We start from the raw sequence: 19136 nt of genomic DNA on the forward strand, positions 1-19136 counted from the left end.
ACAAGAGATGTGATGGTATGACGTAGATTAAGTGGGAAAATTAAACTTTTGTGTAACACTGGTCTCAACCTTTCCTACTAATGTTGCCTTTGAAGTATTAAAAACTTAATGTGCACTTGTTGTTCAGTGGGATGACAGCACTTCATGGATAGAAATTGGTAATTGTATGCACAGGTATGCACACACAACCACACAAAGCAATACAAAAGCCTTTGACTGCTTTGTACAGTACATGGTCACTTCTATCCAGAACACTGGCCTACCTTCAGGTGCTAGGAGTCAGCACTAGTGTCCATTTGGTTCTACTTGGGGTACTTAGAGATAATGAGTTACTCTCTAGAATTCCTATGGATATAGTTACATGAAAATAACAAGGAGAAAGCATCCTGACCACCTGGTAGATTCCTGTAAGCATTCGAGCGTAAATCGGATGGCTGCAGGTTCCAGGCTACCCAGGTCCAGTCATGGATTTTTTCTCCTTTCTCCAACTTTTCAAACACTCAGCTAAAGTCTTTGGGCAGGCTGTAGGACCAAGTGTCCTACAGACCCTCAGCACTTGTGCTGTAAAGCATTAATAAATAAACAAGTAAATCCTCAGGAATAATGGATTATTATGTATGTGACTGTTGTATTAGGGTGTCTGCTTTATTAAATTTTGGTTATTGTGTTCTCACTAAGCTATTGTGTTGCCATCTCAGGTATGGCCATAGTATTAAAAGAAATATAGCCTTTGTAGAAATCATTGATGCTGATAGATACGTATGTATGATTCAGGAATCAGTATTAGACAGAAGAGACTAAGGGTAACAATGAGTTGTATGGAGTATGGATTTAATTAAAGTACCCATTAGTACATGAGTAAAGAATGTAAACAAGTTTGACTAGAAATAAATGATTGCAGAGATTTTGTATGTATGAGTTGTGGTCACTTGTGTAGGATTTACTCTATAGCTTAGGGCCAACACTGTTACTTAGGACTCCTGTGAGGGGTACAGTGACACATATTTCTATTTACAGCTCATTATCATTCTGACATCTGCACAGCATAGTAAACTCATAGTTGTATCCTCTAGTATGTTTATGTATCATCTCGCTACAGGCTATCTTAAGGAGCAACAGGAATCAAAACCCAAAGTCTTTGATGATTACTGCTGTTATTGTGATTGTAATGTGCCTGGCAGTGGGAATTCCTTACCAAGTTATTTACTGGGCATGGTACAGGAAGAATCACCCCAACAATCACCTTTAATCCAGTGCTGTGCACTATTGTACATGATTTGTAATCCAACTGCAATTACACACACCTATATCATAACATTTTTTTACACAGTCATTACAATAATAGTATTTTGTACTGCAGTGAAGGATAAAGATGAGCAATTGTTCACTTGTGCAGTGTACCTTAACATGGGCAGAAGAGATACACATGCTACTAATATGAGACACATTGCTTTGGACTGTCAACTAACCCAAAATACTAGCTATAGCTTAAAACGTTTGTTACAATGCAATCAAAGTTTTTATCTATTGAGTGTTACTTTCTCATTGAAAGTGAACATAATATGCAGGAAAATTGGCTTTATGGGTTACAGTTTGCTAATGCAATTGTTTTGGTAAATGTGCTATATTAATAAGTGCCAAGTAGAAAGATTTGATAGATGTATTATTGTCTTTGGCTGCTTATATTTCCCTTAAAAAGTCATGAACATTACACTAACGTGACACAAATCTTAGTCATAACATCCAAACTGTGGCTTTCTTCAATAATGTTCACTGTCCGATAGCTCTGGCTTGTTTTAGTATTTTGTTAGGACACCATATACATGTGGACAGCAATAATACCTCAACATAGTGAATGATACATGTATACATGTACACCTCTTGTTACATAGAGGTGTTTCTTTGTATATTTCTAGTGTTCCCAAGATAATTAAGGTAATTAAGACCTGTCTCTTGTGAAATAGACCACACCACCATATATGCTGAACTTGCCCTCATCCTGAAAGTGAAATAGGTACCGGCCCTCTGCTGTAATAAATCGCTGAAAAGTAACACCACCATTGTCTTTTACCATTTACCAAGACCATACAGACTTGTACTAAGCTGGATCAGCTGATGCGCATGCAGGAGCACTAAATTATTTCTTAACAGCATGTAATGGTTGTAACGCTGTAGGCGGTGCATTGCCTGATATGTACGCACTCGCCCTCGGGCGCCGAGGGCGCGCATCGTGCGTACGTGCGTACATATCAGGCAATGCATCCCCTACAGCGTTACAACCATTACATGCTGTTAAGAAATAATTTAGTGCTCCTGCATGCGCATCAGCTGATCCAGCTTAGTACAAGTCTGTATGGTCTTGGTAAATGGTAAAAGACAATGGTGGTGTTACTTGTCAGCGATTTATTACAGCAGAGGGCCGGTACCTATTTCACTTTCAGGATGAGGGCAAGTTCAGCATATATGGTGGTGTGGTCTATTTCACAAGAGACAGGTCTTAATTACCTTAATTATCTTGGGAACACTAGAAATATACAAAGAAACACCTCTATTTAACAAGAGGTGTACATGTATACTTAACTGCCCATGTGCATGGGAAACATACATAAATAAGTCTCACTAAAGGATGAAGGATTGCTTATATCCTCCAGCCACTGTTAGAGTTGTTACATTTATGTGCTAAAAGAAGACCACCTGTAATACTCATCAGGAATGCCAATTGTAATACCTATATTGATCGTGTTGCCATCTTCATTTTGTCAATAATTATGTCAGTTAATTGCAGTTTTTAATTTTAGACCATTTGCTTATATTATTGATTTGTAAAATTCTTGAGTATTTTCTTTCATTATTTTATCTGACTGTTTGTTAGACTAATGGCATAGCACAATTATATGACTGTTCTATTAGAATTGTTGACCACTCTATTGGGGAATGTAACTATATATCTCATCTTCTACTCAGCTCACTATTGACTCATTAATTTTTGCCAGGAACATAATACATGCCTATAAATCCTTGCCAGACAATACTATGTTGTGGACTGCCTAAATCTGATGTTGCTACTGAGATAAACCATCAGTTGGAGCTGATCAGTCAGTGGGCCTGGGGGAACAAGGTGAGGTTAAATCATAGCAAGTCCCCAGTAATGTGATTCAGAGTTTATAATCACTGTCTGATCCTCCAGTCACTCTGATGGATGATATTCATTTAATTGTAATTTCAAAAGCACCATTATCTTGGATTTTGATGGTCAATTAAATTAATCCTATCATGTTGTGAAGGTGTACAAGTCTATGTTGTATTATTTATAATATTTAATAAGCACACATTGTCATGTGATCAAGGCAGATTTGTTAAAAACTCTCACTGAAAGCTTAGTGCTCTCTCATTTACTTTATTCACTGTCAGTTTGGGGCCCTCCACTTTCCCATTATTACCTTTAGAGGCTGCAACAAATGCAAATCGTGCTATATACACTCCTCAGTATTATAAAGGATCTTCATTCATCACTGCTATTTGAGCTTCTAGTCAGCAATGTATAACTTGTTTTAAGTTTCAGTGTATGCTCACCTGTTTTTTGGGCGAACACATTCATATGGGACAATAACATCTACATTATTTGTTCAGCCAGTTACTCAGAGATATTTTTGTTCTAAGTAAAATCAGTGGTGGAACAGTCTTCCTGAGGATCTGTTAATAGCACAGGATTTCTCCAGACCAGTTTATTTACAGATTTATTAACTGACTTTATATAAATTATGATCGTATGTTGTATGTATATATATTTCTATGGTTGTAGGTTGTGTTCTGTTGCATGCTTGTGTAATGTACCTTGTGTGTTTCCTCGGCCAGGGAAGAATAGTTCAAGTCAGATCAAAATCAAATCATCACCTTGGTTTTAAAGTGTTCACATGCAGTTGAATCTGTTACACCACTGTTCAAAAGGTTGTACTTATGTCAAACTGGCATCACATGCTCAACTGATCACAAAACACCACATCAAAATGATCTCCTCACTGCTACTCCACATATAACTCATTGTATCTACTGCTATATGTCTAGGTTCCTAGTGTTAATACTGTTGAGCAGCTTCAAGGCTACTGTTGGGTCTACTGAATGTGACTACACCTCACCATATATATCAAGGTTTCCAGCAACTAAATATACCTCAAAATTTACTACCTCTTATTATTAAACAATTTTATCAAGTATTTGAACACTCACACAGATAATTTTGACATTAAAAAGCAACTATTGTTATATATTAGTAACTGGTCATTCTACAGACACCATCACGTGAACTTCTTTATATCACCCAGACAACTACTAACTGCAAATGAAACTGGTATACTTTGAAGTACTTACTTGTTCTTGGATTAGAATTGTAGGAGTATAGTAGAGTAACTGTAGATTTGAGAGCTGCACTTTTGGAAGTCTTCTGGACCATCAATTGTGACCAAATTTTGGAAAATCACCCAAATATGGTCAAACATGACTTAGTTAGAAATTTCATTTTTAGTTAGGAGCTGTTGAGAGGACAGTGCAGTTGTAATATTATTTCTTTGTAATTCAAGGCACTGAGGATTGCTTACAATCATAAACAAGTGAATTTGTACTATAAAACTTGCTATTTGATCGTCAAAATTAATATTTTAGGTGTCAAATGTGCCCATATGGTTGATTTCCAAAATTTGATCACAATTAATGGAGCAGTGATGTGTATACCGGATAGGACAGAAATTACTTCAACATTGCAAAGAAGTATTCATGCACATTGTGCTATGTAGACAGCCCCTAAGCACAGGGGCTGACTACTTTCGAAGGTGCCTATTAGCTATACCTAGGTCATGGCCGAGGGGTCTGTAATCCCTTTGAAATCTCGTAAAGCCTCTTTGAAATCTTGTAATCATAGTTGATTTTGAAATCTGAAATCTTGCTGTATATTTTAGGTATACTTTCATACATTCAACATTACATGTGCCATGCCTTCCATTGGTCCAGAACTCTTGTATGGCTTCTAGAGATTTTGAAATCGGAAATCTTCACTTGCAAAAGTTTCCATACATTTCCGAATACTAAGCATTTCATGATCCAATTATTCCGGATACTACGAAATGTTTTTGCACTGAAATCTTGCCAAATCTTAGGAAAAGTTAAAGATCTGAAATCTCGTACAGGGTTTATATGAGTTGTGGACCTGGACCCCTCAATCATGACCACCAATGCACAAACATTCTAGTACATCGCTTTAGAAAACAGTTTATTTATGGCATTTCAAGTCAGCTTTAGTAAAAAAAAGCATTTCACACAACATAATTATGTAGCTAACTGCTACAAAAAATTCGAGCTTATAACTAGATAAAGTGACCATTAAACACTCATTACCTTTACTTACTGTAATATCACTTAAAACTGTTACCCAACACCATGACTACATAATGCGTGGTGTCATTATACAGTCAAGTGCTTGTAATTTGGGGCAAGATTACCTATAGCCATCCTTCAGAAGGAACCCTTTTTCTAAAAAGTCTTTAATCTGCCCCTGCTAATTTTTTTGCTCTGAAATATTCCCATAAAAATCAACGAAATCTAGGAAATCTTGTATAGGATTTTTTGAGTTGTGGATCCCTTGTTTTTCATGATGCAATGTGTATGTGACAAAGTGTGCAATTAGCCAGTTTTTTTTCTCTCCAGTATCTAAACTGGGAACGACACCACCTTTACGCCAAAGTTTACCTGTGCAGAAGTATAAAACAGGCTTTAATCAGCTTTTAATTCTCACATACTGGCTGCCTTTACCATTCAATAATTTTGCTCACGTGGGTGTATATATATACGGACATACGTACATATTCAGTAAACCAGGTGGCATGAGCCTGGTTTAGATTAGAGCAAACACTGATTAATGAACCATTGATCGAAATGCATCACATTTGAAATCAAAACTTTTCCATCTGACCCAACTCTGTCTTCCTCATCACCAATACGGTACAGATATTTTTCAGTCACATACTCACATAGCAGCAATCATACAACACTATAGTATATTTACATATTTCGTTATTAATTTCATAAAAAATAACCATGTATGTATGTTATAGCAAGTAAATACAAAATGCAATACAGCAAAATTCCTAAATTCATATTAACCACCAGATGTTGCTCCATGGCATATACAACACATCCACTAATAGTAACTTAGCTAACACGCAACCTACAGCCAGTCCTACGCTTCCCCATGTTCTAGGTTTTCTTTTGCCTTTCTTCACAGCTAACCTTTCAGCAACTCCATAAATCCATAGTGAAAAGATAATTGATAGAACTCCTCCCCCCAAATTACCAATATAAACAAATGGTATCATCAGTACAATGATGCAGAAACTAAGCCCAAGAAAGGGTTTCTTGTTTTCATCTCCCCAATCCATTACTGTCATTAATCCCACAACTACCAAACCTACAACAGCTGGCCAAACAAGATATCTCATAACACAATCATAGCAACTGTGCAGTGATGGCGTCACTGTGGTTTGAGTTTGTTGAGGAATGAGACATTCTACTTGCTGATCTTGCTTGGTATTAGCTAACTGCAATAGTTTAATATCACCTTCTAATTTCTCTATCAATGATTTAGCTTGTGTCAGCTCTTCATTTTGCTGTTTACATTTTAGTTTATTTGTCAGCAGTTTGTCATTTTGTTGTCTAATATCATTTTCCAATTTGTTTATCTGTATTTTAGCTTGTGCTAGCTCATCCTTCGGTTGTTTGCATACATTGCCCAGTGGTTCTGGTGTAGTGATTGTTATGTTAGTATAAACCAGTATGGTTACCAACATGATAGTAAACAGGCATAATATTGTAAGGATAAATAATAGCCTGACTTTTCTATTTGTTTCTTTACAACTACTCTCCAATGTAGCTACACAAGACTTGATTTCTTGCTGAACATCAGCTCGAGCAACCATTTGCTTGTCATCTGCAGCAGCAGCACCAACAGCAGCAGCATCAATTCCCTTCTGCATCTTCTCACACATTGCTAAGATAAGCTGAAAAGCAGACTCTCCATTGTGCATCACCTGATCTTTATTAGCCATCTTCACTCCGCATTGAGGGCACAGGATCATCTCAAGAGGACACACCTTCTTGTGTTCATCCATATCACAGCGAGGGATACAGTCTAGTCCACACCTGTTGGGACATGATAGGGGATAGTTGTGACAATTTTCCTTATGTTTCAAGCTGATGACTTCCCTCCCTGCCATGGTATCACAATACTGACAATAACAAGGACACTCGGCAGCTTTGTGAGTTTCCATTTCTGAGTAATGTACTTGCTGGTTACACCAGCTACATGAGATCTCACACTTACCCAAGTGATTATCAACATTCGCTAATTCACCAATCCATACACAGCCTTCCTTTTTGTTTGGACAGTATATTTTAAGCTGTTTTGTTGCACGAACTATTTCTTTATTAGGGTAAGTCTTGAATGGCTCAACACGACACATTGGACAGGCATAACTCACTGATGAAGTAGCCTTCATCTGTTCTAGGTCACCCTTACAAAATGCATGGCCACAACATTCACTCATCTGTGCCTCATGACATGGCAACTGACAAATTTTACACATCAACCTATAGTGTATGTTTATAACATGGATTAATAACATACACAATGCAGTGGAAATGCACATATACAGAATTTAAAAATAAAAGTAGGGTTCCAGCAATAAAAGTAGTGAAACAAAAAAAGATGGTAGCTATGAGGGAAAATCCCTACTTGGCATTGTAACAATGTATGAAAATCACTGTTGTCACCATCTTTTCAATGTCACAGTAGGGATTTTCCCACACCGTTACTAGGAATTTTCCTTCATAGCTACCATCACCTCTTGTTTCACTACTTTGTATCGCTGCAATCCTACTTCATTTTTAAATTACAGTAGGATCTTGATTATCTGAATCTCGATTATCCAAACCCTTGATTATCTGAACAGTATAAGTGACTGCTCTATTAGTATTTCGCCATTAAGTGAATGTTCTATTAGAGCAAGTGTATGTTCTATTAGACATAACTCTGTATATAAATGAACGGGCTTCATATATCTGAACAAATTCACTTATTTGAACACTTTTATGATTAAACTGGCACACAGGTGTTTGGATAATGGAGGTCCTACTGTAATACTTTTATTACGCTAGTTATTAGCTTTATTGTTAAAGCATAGCTATAAAATACACATGTGGTTGTGACTGCTGTAGAGTATCTCAATCTTGCAGTAGATTAAGCTAGGGGGCATGCAATACCTTGAGCTAGATTGTTGAGGGGCATGGCTTTTGCACTGAGGCGTGATGGTCTGTTCTTTTATTATTACAAATACACAAAAACTTGGAATTTTAAGGAATCTTAGCACATCGATAAAAAGTACTGAAACAAGCTGGAATAGGGATATAACACTTCTTATTGTTTTACTGTGATTTAATATCGTCCACTACTCCAGCTTGTTTTAAGACTTTTTATCAATCTGCTATGGTCCCTACTCTAGTTGAAAATTCCAATCTTTCTTGTGTATTTGTTATTTGGTAAAATAAAATTGGTGAACCCAAGCATACCACATCAAAAGAAAGAAATGGCGCCACGCACCCAATCTACCAATTATTATAAATTGAAGTATCTATTACGCTTTGTTGTTAGCTACGTATGTTCAACCCATTACATAGTATTACGAATCAAGAACTGTTCAAAAAGCACCCTTGCAATCAAAGTATCCACTATTAAAAATATGGACAATTTCCATTACGAAGGGAAGCCATCATGTGCTACCACCAAATCAACACTTTCACTGTCAGCAAAGATGACTAGGACACAAAGGAAGACACTGGTAAGTCCATGAAGAATACATTGTATGTATATGCAGTATGTCAAAAGGCACATGTCTGGCTGAAGTGATGTTGAACAGTAAAAAATCAAACCTGAAGCCTCAGCTGTTATTGAGTTATGCTTGTCTGAAGGCATCAGTCAGTCAGTCAGTCAGTCAGTCAGTCAGTCAGTCAATCAGTCAGTCAGTCAGTCAGTCAATAGAAAATTTCTTTATATATTTTAAACATTCCGTAGCAACTTGTTGAAAGCATTTTGGGTCGATCTGAAGACTTATTTGGGCTTACTTTTACCTAATCAATACTGCCTCATCATTGTCAAGGAAACGTGAGGCTGGTTGTTGGGTAATATTTTTCATGGGCCACACCCAAAGCTTTGTGGTCCCTAATATACAGTACTATCATACTGTATGATAAGTGCTTTACAGTGACCAACACTGAAGGTCTGATAGCTACTTGTACTGCAGCCTTTGGATACTTAATCTATAATGAAGCTTGGACATTGAACAAATTACTTAACCTAGCCAATCAGGTGAAACAGAAAATGGGCCAAAGAAACTAAGAAAGGAAAAAAATCCCTCCAACCCCAGGTAGTTTATGGCCCATTACAGTTAGCTGCTACCCGATTCTACCAAGGATACTAAAGTCAGTTAAATGCCTCAAATAGACTGTATTCCAAATGATGTCACGAAATAAAATGGCCTCGGCTATTTGGGGATATTCTAACAATTTCAAGTGAGAGTTCCAATGGGGCTTTAAAAGGTTCAAATCACTATTCAATCCTGGAAGAAGAAGAAGAAGATATTGATCTAAACTAACAGGTACAGTTATAAGGGTATAAAATCTATTCTCTAACGCCGGGTTAGAATTTTTCAGCTGGTTTTCAAAGTTTAGAAGAAATACTATTGTTTCTTTGTTGTAATAACCAAACCTGGTAGTTTCACCTCGATATCTTGTTTGTTAGCCTCAATATCAACCTTCAAAATCTCAATCGCCATTGATGATAATACTCGAAAATATAAGAATCCCCAAATAGAAAAATTCGTGTGACATCATTTGGAATATGGTCTATAGTTTTGTGGCATCTAAATATGCCCCTAAGGAAAGTGTTAATATGGATACTCAATTGAAGACAAAAGGAATGACAAGGCGCAGCAGACATTCGTTGGTACCACAAAAGGCAGCCTCATCTGTGAGTTTGTTGCTATAGTGCAAAATGGTGGCTGTGCACTGCTTTGTTGGCCTCTAGCCTTGCAATTAGAAGATATTATAGTGCAAGGTTTCGTTGCCTTGTACTATAGCACCCTTTCCTAATAATAAGTGGTATATGTTTTGAATACCACAATATGAGTAGCATAACATGTTAACACAACATCTTGTCTTCCATCTGGAGAGTCATTACAGCAACTGCTACATAACAACTGTTGCTAGACAAAAAAAAAATCTAATTTAAGTTTTTTTGTCTATGGTTGCTTAGCATTAACCATTGCTATGGTGTCAAAATCATTTTCACATTTAACAACAGTTGCTAGGCCAACAATGATGTTACTAAGTAACATGTATCTGTTACCATAGTTGTCAAGTCGGATATTCCAACTTTAGAAACGACTAAATACTATCAAATTATTTTAGCCAATCAAACACTTATATCAAATGTTAAAACAAGTGATATACTGATTCATTGACTAGTCTGCTATAGAATATATAGCACAAGCCACTATTGAGATTTGTACAGGGGATGATATTGATGTTACACAGCTACAAGGGATTTTGCTAATATATGTAAGAGTTGTATCACGGGCCCAAGTGATTTTCCTGATACGTACACCCAAGCATGAAGGCATGGGTGTACATATCATATCAGGCAAATCACGAAGGCATGAGTGTGATACAACTGATATGTAATTAGCCTGCCATGACCTTATACAGGCCAATAATCTGCACTGGGCAATAAATCACCCAACTCAACATGTCATCTACTTCCTGATACAATTTATAAGCGTGACTGATCAATTCGATTACAATCAGCAATTATTGACGTTGAAATTACGTCTATACAACATGTAAAAATCGGATAACAGTGTATGGAATACCATGTGCAAGAGGACAGCTGCTGTCAGTGAAACATTGTTAAAAGCTTTAAAACTAAAGGTTGCTCAGTGTAAAGAGCTAAAACCTGAGATCAGGACACATGATGTGTATTGTATAGCCAAAGTGTGTATTTTAAAGAACCAAGAAAACATGATTTTCATGCTCAATAATGGCTACACAGAAATAGCCCATTTTCCTTGTGAAAAATTCCTTGGGGTGGGCATACCAAATTTGAACTACATCAGTCCAGCCATCGCTGACCTACAAGGTTCATCTTACATGCATTTTCTTTGTATTTTTATTCTCGCACCACTTACAAAAAATTGCAATAACTCATGCAAGCCTTATTATTGGATTCTTTTGAGGGTATAATTAACAAATTATATTCCAATTTGTAAAGTGGGAGCAATTTTCAAAACTACAAGTGAAATGTTTTGTTATTCCTGTGCAAGGTAAACTACTGACAGAAATAAGATAAAAGTCAGTGCAGATAGCTGACCATCATAGTATGGACTTTTTGTGATAGCTAAGAAGATATAAAGTAAAAACCAAACATGTGAAACAAGCACGATTGAGATACTCTAATAGAACAGTCACCAAGAAGCAAAAAAAAAAAAAAAAAAGTTCAGGCTTCAAACCAGGGACCTCCACACCTACATCTGGAATGAAAAAGAAAGATTTTAGAGTTTCTCTTGAGTATATAGGTGAATTATAAGATGATATCCAGGTTTTTATTGTTAGACTCCTTCATCACTAAAAATGAAGTGTTCAAAAATTTCACAGATTTTTTTTGAATAATATGCAAGTATTATATTCAATGTTTTGTACTTGTGCGATTGTGTTGGGTTTTTGCAGATCTGCATGGTTACAAATAAACATGGCTGGGAGCTGATAAATGGGTACTGGTTGCTGTTTCCCCATTTGACATAAAGGTACCCTAGCTGTTCCTTATACAGCCCAACTAGGAGGATCAATGAGTGAGAGGACATTAATTTTAAAATTTGAGGGAACAATTCAAAACATAGCCAACTACATACCATCAAATATTACATCATGATGACTTCATAACACTAAACTAATGATGGAATGATAATCCCAATAGTTGATTTCGTAGTAACAGTAAACTTGCCATGCATGCATGCTTATCTATTTTAGTACCACTCAAATGTAATGTCATCTTGCGAGAGTGTGAGTGATACTGTTTTAATCACTCACACTTTTACAATATGACATTACATTTAAGTCCTGTATGTGTGTATGATATATTTAAGGCAGTGGATACTGAACCGAAAGTCAGTTCAATAACATACTGGCTATTAAGGGTGCTAGTGCCCTTTTGAAGCCATACAACTGCTGTTCTTTTTTACCTTTGATACAGGCAAAAAGGAAGCTACAGGAATCTAAACTACTGCTTCGAAGATTGACCTAACTTTCTACTATATATACAGAGACCAAAGTATAAGATTGTATTTTATTTCATTCACGTGCTATAGTTACTCAAAGTTAACCCATACATTTTTCTTATTCTGAGATATTGGCTGCTTGCACAGCTAGGCATCAAATTCGCTGTGAAGATTCTTCAATAAACTTGTGGAAACTTAGCGCATGGATTTATCTTTGCACTTCTTCTTTCTTGAGTTATGAAACAAAGAGCGAGTGCCCACAAGTGAACTTCAACTTCCAGGCCTTGTAACTTCGTGCTGGATCACAACAATTATAATTCCATGTGCTAAAAGTTTGCAAATTTATCACTGATGGCCCACCAAAAGTTTGGTAGAGATCCAGCTATCGTGTATTCCAGAATATCACCTTTTACAATGTAGTGTCAAGGGGTCCGCAATTCTAGGAATCACGTCAATGGTTCAGATGTGATTCTGGTATCAATCACGTCGATGGTTCAGATGTGATTCTGGAATCAATCACGTTGATGGTTCAGATGTGATTCTGGAATCAGGAATCATAAACTTGTTAACTTTTCCTGTAAATCTTTGTGTTTCTCCATATTTCTATGTTTGCATCCTTATTTGGGAATGAGAATCAATAAAATTAGTGCCAGGAATCTCCAAGAATCACAGGAATCAATGTCAGAATCACAGAATCAGTTGTAAAATTATTGCGATTCCAAATCACGTTGATTGAAAACCACATAGTTGCAGACTCCTCGTGCAGTGTAGAACTTGTGCACGCCGACCAGTTATTACAACAAATTCCAATAAGCCACAAATGCCAACTTTATGAAATAACAAGCTATAAATGAAGTTCTGAACAAAAGAAAAGCTCTTGTTCCTTTTTTTACACACTGGGACACCTTCCTGTTGCTTGTGGAGTTGCCAAGCCTGCTCTTCGATAGGTAACACCTCATAACGCAGTCAGTGTCTTGTAATGGGTGATAAATCCATCATCACTACCTAAAAGCAGGTGTACAATTACTAATATAACTTACCAGCATACACTATCACTCGAGTTATCACTAGAGAAAAACACAGGAAGAACATGTTGGGTACAAACCAACTTGCGTTCGCATGTGTCTTCAAAACTACCACTTACTTTCAGGCTAATTCACTCTATTGTCACTCTTGGCATGGGCACCCAGACGATCGTTTTTTGTAAAACGAAACAGGCTGTTTCTTGGCCAATTTCTTTGGTGCAAAACATGGCCGCCTAACACGGATACTTTGAGTATGCGTAATATTGCCAATTATGATGTAACAGCCGCATGTGGTTACTATGTGGGTTGTCCCTTGAATGGCTTCAAAAACCCACCAGCACCCTTAAGGTTGATTATTTTCTTCCAGGATTACATATTCATTTGATTTCTTATCAAGCCTTATTAGAACTCGCACTCGAATATGTTGGAGTCTCCCAAATAGAGCGTCCATTTACAGTCCGTGACATCACTTTGGACAAGGCTTATTCCATAAAGCATTCCATCATGGTCAGCAAGGTTTAGTCTTGTGTCCAGACCCCACCCACTGCGTGAGCAGTAAATGCATAAACAATATGGCAGCGGTACGCGATAATTTATGACATTATAAAGTGCTCCTGATAAAAGAGTTCATGGTTAGTGGCAAAAATTTCCGGGAAGTATCTGGAGGTTGATTTTTTAACGAAACATCTATTTCATTCTCAAATATAGCTACTAACCAGAGGATGGTCACAGAGGTTTATGACTCTAATATTTCGTTTGAACCTTGGAAATGGCCCAGCATGCAAAACTTAACTATCACCTCACCTATCAGGTGGCGTCTCCACAAACTCGTAATCATAACCTTCTGTGACAGCAGTGTTGTATGCCATTTTGCTATTATATTTCTGATGCTCGACCTTTCACCTATCACACGACTCAGTAGTTTACCATATATGGTTATACTATTGCATAGCGGGTATTTACCGCGTCTATAATTAGAGTATAGTGCAACCGGGCATGTACTTCCAAAAAGTTAAATTTCATGTTTCTGGTTATAACTTGAGACATACACCACACATCTTAATTCTGTTTTTTTGCACATGGTTATACTCGTGTATCTGTACATATATGTACACAGGTTACCATGGAAACAACCACAATTATCTCAAAAATGGTATATTTATGGTTTTTGGTTTTTTCGTATCTAGTTTCATATACTTTTGAGTTTTTCAATAATTTTCTAGTAGATGAAAGGTCTCATCAAGCCCGACAATTCGTAGTACCAGATTTGTAAAAAAATGTTTTAAAAGTAAGTTATAGTGATTTTTGTGATTTTCATAGGGTTTCGAAAAAATGTATCTAGTTTCACATACTTCAAAATTTTTAAACATACTCATTATTTTCTGGAAGGAGATAGACATGCCTAAAATTTGTAGCTGGGGTTTTGTAAATTTCTTTTTAGTTTTTGTTTTATGACATCGTAAAGTCAGATTATGGATTTTTCTGTGAAATTTGTTGAAAACCACAATTTATAAAAGTACGCTCTGAGAGACTGCAAATATGTATAACCACAAAAAAACAAAAAATTATGAAATACTAATGAGCAAAGCAACACATGAAAGAATTAAAACATTATAGAAATTAGAATGTATCTAGTGGCATATAGAAATAAATGCGTGGGCGAGGAAGTAAAATAAGTTTGGAGGTTTATGCCCGGTTGCACTATATGTGCTGGTAGTGCGACTCTGAGACAGTACCCATTGACTTAAAACAACTTTATGGAATTAATCCTGCAGACTTAGGAAGACTGAAAAAGGCAATGTCACCTTGCAAAATCATAAATGGTGATATAACCACATATAGCTGGTTGGATGATGACTGGAAGTGTAGCTAAATATCTCCGTTATCATTTAATGGGAATAGTTTTGCTGATAGTCTTTGTACTCCTTACTCAGACTCTAAAAACATTAGAAACATATAAAGTACAGGGTCAACTGACTGTCCGGCTGCCATAGCAATCTTGGAGCAATTATCAAAATCTGCACCAAAATAATTTATATATGAACATGGCATCTCATAAGAGGCCCGATTGTCTCATAATTCCGATTTGCATGTGCTGCAAAGAATACATCATAGAGTCTACTGCATGATATACATTTTTTATTTAGGATAGTGTACATGGTGATTGCACCTTTTTACTGCCTACAATTAGCTATTACAAGATACCAGATTGTTAGTCTCAGGTCACAGCAATACTTTTACTTTAAGTGTCTCATATATCTCCTGAGTACTCTAATTTTGCTGATCTTGTACCATTATAGGGCTGTATATTGTCTGTGGTGTCATCATTGATAGATAAAAAAACTCTTCAGTAAATTTGTGTGCCCCCAAAACCTTTTAAATTGCTTCCGTATTTGATGCAGTTATCCTGTTCCATATCACAATGATGGCACATGCATACGCTGAAGGGTAGTATCTTAGTCTTATACCCAGACCCCACCTGCTACTCAGCACTATTGCCTGGACTGGATTCTGGTCTGGAATCCTTAAAGCAATCACGTAGTTTTATTTTTGAGTTTGCTAAAAAAAATACTGAGGACAACAAATCATAGTGCATTTGCAAGCTTGACCAAGTAATTATCTAGCCCTACATAGTCTTTATTTATAACCAACACAGTGATACCAAATAGTAGCTATTTATTTATTTATTATTACTGCAGGGCAGGCAGCTCTGCTGATGTACCTAGGAAAAAAATAATTTACAAAGATTTACTGGTGTTTAGCCATGCAATGAATTAATTGATGAGTCTATACTGTACATGTTCATTGCCGTTATGTAGGTAAGTGATTCCATCCTTCAATTGTCTTGATTCAGCTAGTCTTGAAGAAGCCTATGCATGGTCTTGAATAATGGCCTGGGTAAAAAGTTTCCTACACATTTAAATAACTTTTCACCCAGACTACTACCGGGTTTTGGATGAAAGTTGCTCGAAAGAAATAAACACCTGAGCCACTATTAATTTTATTATTATTATTGTTAAGTTAATTAGCAAAGCCCACTATAGGGACAACATGCTAATGAGCATTGCAATCACATATTATATTACTTACAGCATTCTTAAATGTTTCTACGTAGATCAATTGTGTCAATGTCAGGAATTAGAAGGGACTTCCATTGAATAATTATTTGAGGGAGAAAGGAGTATTTGTACACATCAACTCTTGTTTGCTAGCTTGAGAGGATGTTGAGCACGGGTGTAGGACACTGGGGTTGGTGACGGTAAGCAATGATCAGGTATAATGAAAAGCAAGGCTGGATCTCTGGATTAGATTTGCTTAGCTGTAATGTTGTGTATTTTTTTCTCGATAGTTGTGATTCATTTCACATACTTGATGATATCAGTAGGTAAGGTGATAGGTATGTATAGCATTTTCTTACAAGCACATAAATATCATAACCCCTTGTGTTTTTGCTAGCATGATTACTACTGCCTGGCTTTTAGGCCTGTTGTAGTCTGTTAATTAAATGGCTTTTGAATGATCACCAGTTTTGTGTAAATGGTAGCAAACTAGACCTTTTGCTATTTTGGTTGCTACCCATATTCTTATCATCAACTGTAGCAATTTGTCTACTTAACCATCAAGGCTTATAAAATTTGCAAAAAGATACAAAAAGAAATCAGACTGTCAGGGGTAAGCAGCCAAGTTGCAGCATTGAAGAAGACACATGTTAAAATTGAGACGGACCTAAAGCCAGTTATAACATTGGCAGTGATTTTGTTTGGGAGCTCCTCCATAGCACTGGTATATGTGCTGGTACTTAGTCTTTTATGCAATGCAATAATGTTTCTGCTAAGGTTACTATATACTAAGTGTCTAAATTATCTACGCCATACTCTATGGGGTGCTACTCCAGTTGTCAAATCTATTGCGTACAGATGTGTTGTGCACCCCTTGCTAGAGTATGCATGGATATCAGTTTTGCACCCTTTCACTAATAATCTAGGATTCAGAGAACATCCAACATCAGGCTGCTTGTTGGGTTTTTGTGGTAGCAGGTGGAATCCATCTGCTTTGGCTTGGACCAAATCATATGATGACTGTTTAGAAGAGGTGAGGTGGCCATCATTAGTCGTGTTGCAATTACCTTTCTACCAGCCCTCTTTATGAAGTAAAACAGCAACCAAACTTAGTGATTTTGTTCCTTTGTTTACATCTCTAATAACTATAGATGACATTCTCTTACCACCATCAACTCTTTCTGCTTCTCAGTTTTTGGTAATACTCCATTTATCTGAAATAAGATTCCAGTTAATATCATGTCACTGTCAAATTGACAATTGTGTAATGCTTTTTGTTGTGCTGTGAAGAAGTATTTTTTAGTGCCATGTAATTTTTAGTTCTACTTTGCCTATTTGTGTACTGCTTTTGTGTTTTTGTGCATCTCAGTGTGTTCTGTTATGTATATTTTGTACTGTTGTAGCCTATATATGTAGCTAGTTATTTTTGTGTGTTGTATATATGTGTAAGGTTTTGGGGAAATACCACTGTGCAAGCTTAGCCTTTTGGTGTCACCCTTTCCAATTTTGGATAAATCAGATAATAAATAAATTCTGAACTGGATCATGCAATTTTTTTCTCAGTGATTCCACTGCACTTGTGAACATGTTATGAGATCCTGAAAGAAGGAACTCATACATAAGTCTGTTTGCTCGTAAGTCTGTTCTCCACACCCTACCAAATGTAGCTGAACTGTAACAACTTCTGTCTATCTGGACAACTTCTGGACTCATTGTACCATCCTGTTCATTGCTACCAGAAACTGAAAGAGAAGGAAGTGTCAATTCTTTTTACTGCCACTGTGTATATGAACAGTTAATTGTTTGGTATTTTAGTAGTTTTTCAGTAAACCTGCATTCACTGACGTTTTACTGAGAGTTTAAAACTTGGTAAACCAATTATGTTCCATGTACTTAAAGTTACTGACACTTTACTATGGGTACAACTACAGTAAAGCTTAACATATTAGTAAATTAAGAACCTTCAAGCAGTGTGCCTTATCTTGATCTCTGCACTGGTTTGTCAATGTTATCTTTAGCATTATCTGGGAAGTGTGATTGGGTTAGATCTTCCTAGCCCCATTGTACCAGTTAATGTTCAGATTTAGCCTTTCTCTCCAACAAGATCAACTTCTCTAATGGTTTGATCATACTATAGAATTGCCAGTTGTATCCTTTGTGTGAACCACTTCCAGCTCAATGTCCTGCTCCATTATATCAATTGACATTCATACTTTTTGCTATAGGCATTCAGCACTATTGGCTGCACTGTTTGAAGTACCACCAATGCTATGGCCTGTAGTAATATCGTACATGGTGGCTTTGTCACATCATGTCTTTGTGACACAACATAATCTGGAGGCATAACTGGTACACTTTTCTGCAGCTGCTCACATGGCTTTATGCTAACTTCAATTCCAGTATGCTTTTTTTTGTCTTTATGGTGCTCTAATTCAGCCAATAACTTACTGTTAGCATTAGCTATCAGCCTTCCTTGAGCAGTCTCTAGCTGCATTGTTTCCTGGTAGTTCCAATTAACTCGTTTGGATCAAAAACACACCAGCACTAACTGTATGATGAAGATAGCCAAATAACTTTACATCTGGCACCAAGGAATACTCACGACAGGAAAAGTTTTCAGCCAAGTAGCTACTGTGTGACACTTCTCCAGTCACCATCCTTGGGTTGTTGAACAAAGACAC

General features: G+C 36.7%; 1 protein-coding gene across 5 annotated transcripts; it reads right to left on the minus strand.

Moving 5' to 3' along the window:
* Positions 1-6046: 6046 nt before the first annotated feature.
* On the minus strand, positions 6047-14330 carry LOC136259742 (TNF receptor-associated factor 3-like). Of its 5 annotated transcripts, XM_066053271.1 has the most exons (3): positions 14201-14330; positions 7370-7635; positions 6047-7318 (listed from the first exon to the last, which is right to left on the minus strand). In XM_066053271.1, exons 1-3 carry the CDS (start codon positions 14263-14265, stop codon positions 6144-6146), a joined length of 1506 nt encoding a protein of 501 aa, XP_065909343.1. In that variant the 5' UTR covers positions 14266-14330; the 3' UTR covers positions 6047-6143. The 5 variants fall into 5 exon arrangements, with proteins under 5 accessions (XP_065909343.1, XP_065909336.1, XP_065909367.1 ...); XM_066053264.1 differs by having other exon boundaries at positions 6047-7635; XM_066053295.1 differs by lacking the exon at positions 14201-14330 and adding an exon at positions 13516-13538 and having other exon boundaries at positions 6047-7635.
* Positions 14331-19136: the final 4806 nt, after the last annotated feature.

Source organism: Dysidea avara, chromosome 1 (assembly GCF_963678975.1).
Source record: "Dysidea avara chromosome 1, odDysAvar1.4, whole genome shotgun sequence".
Classification (NCBI taxonomy): Eukaryota; Metazoa; Porifera; class Demospongiae; order Dictyoceratida; family Dysideidae; genus Dysidea; species Dysidea avara.

Coding starts and splice junctions, on each gene's coding strand:
- LOC136259742 (XM_066053264.1), bottom strand. CDS start 14,265: ATGGCATACAACACTGCTGTCACAGAAGGTTATGATTACGAGTTTGTG. Junction 7,636..14,200: donor GTGGAGACGCCACCTGATAG/GTGAGGTGATAG, acceptor CATACACTATAG/GTTGATGTGTAAAATTTGTC.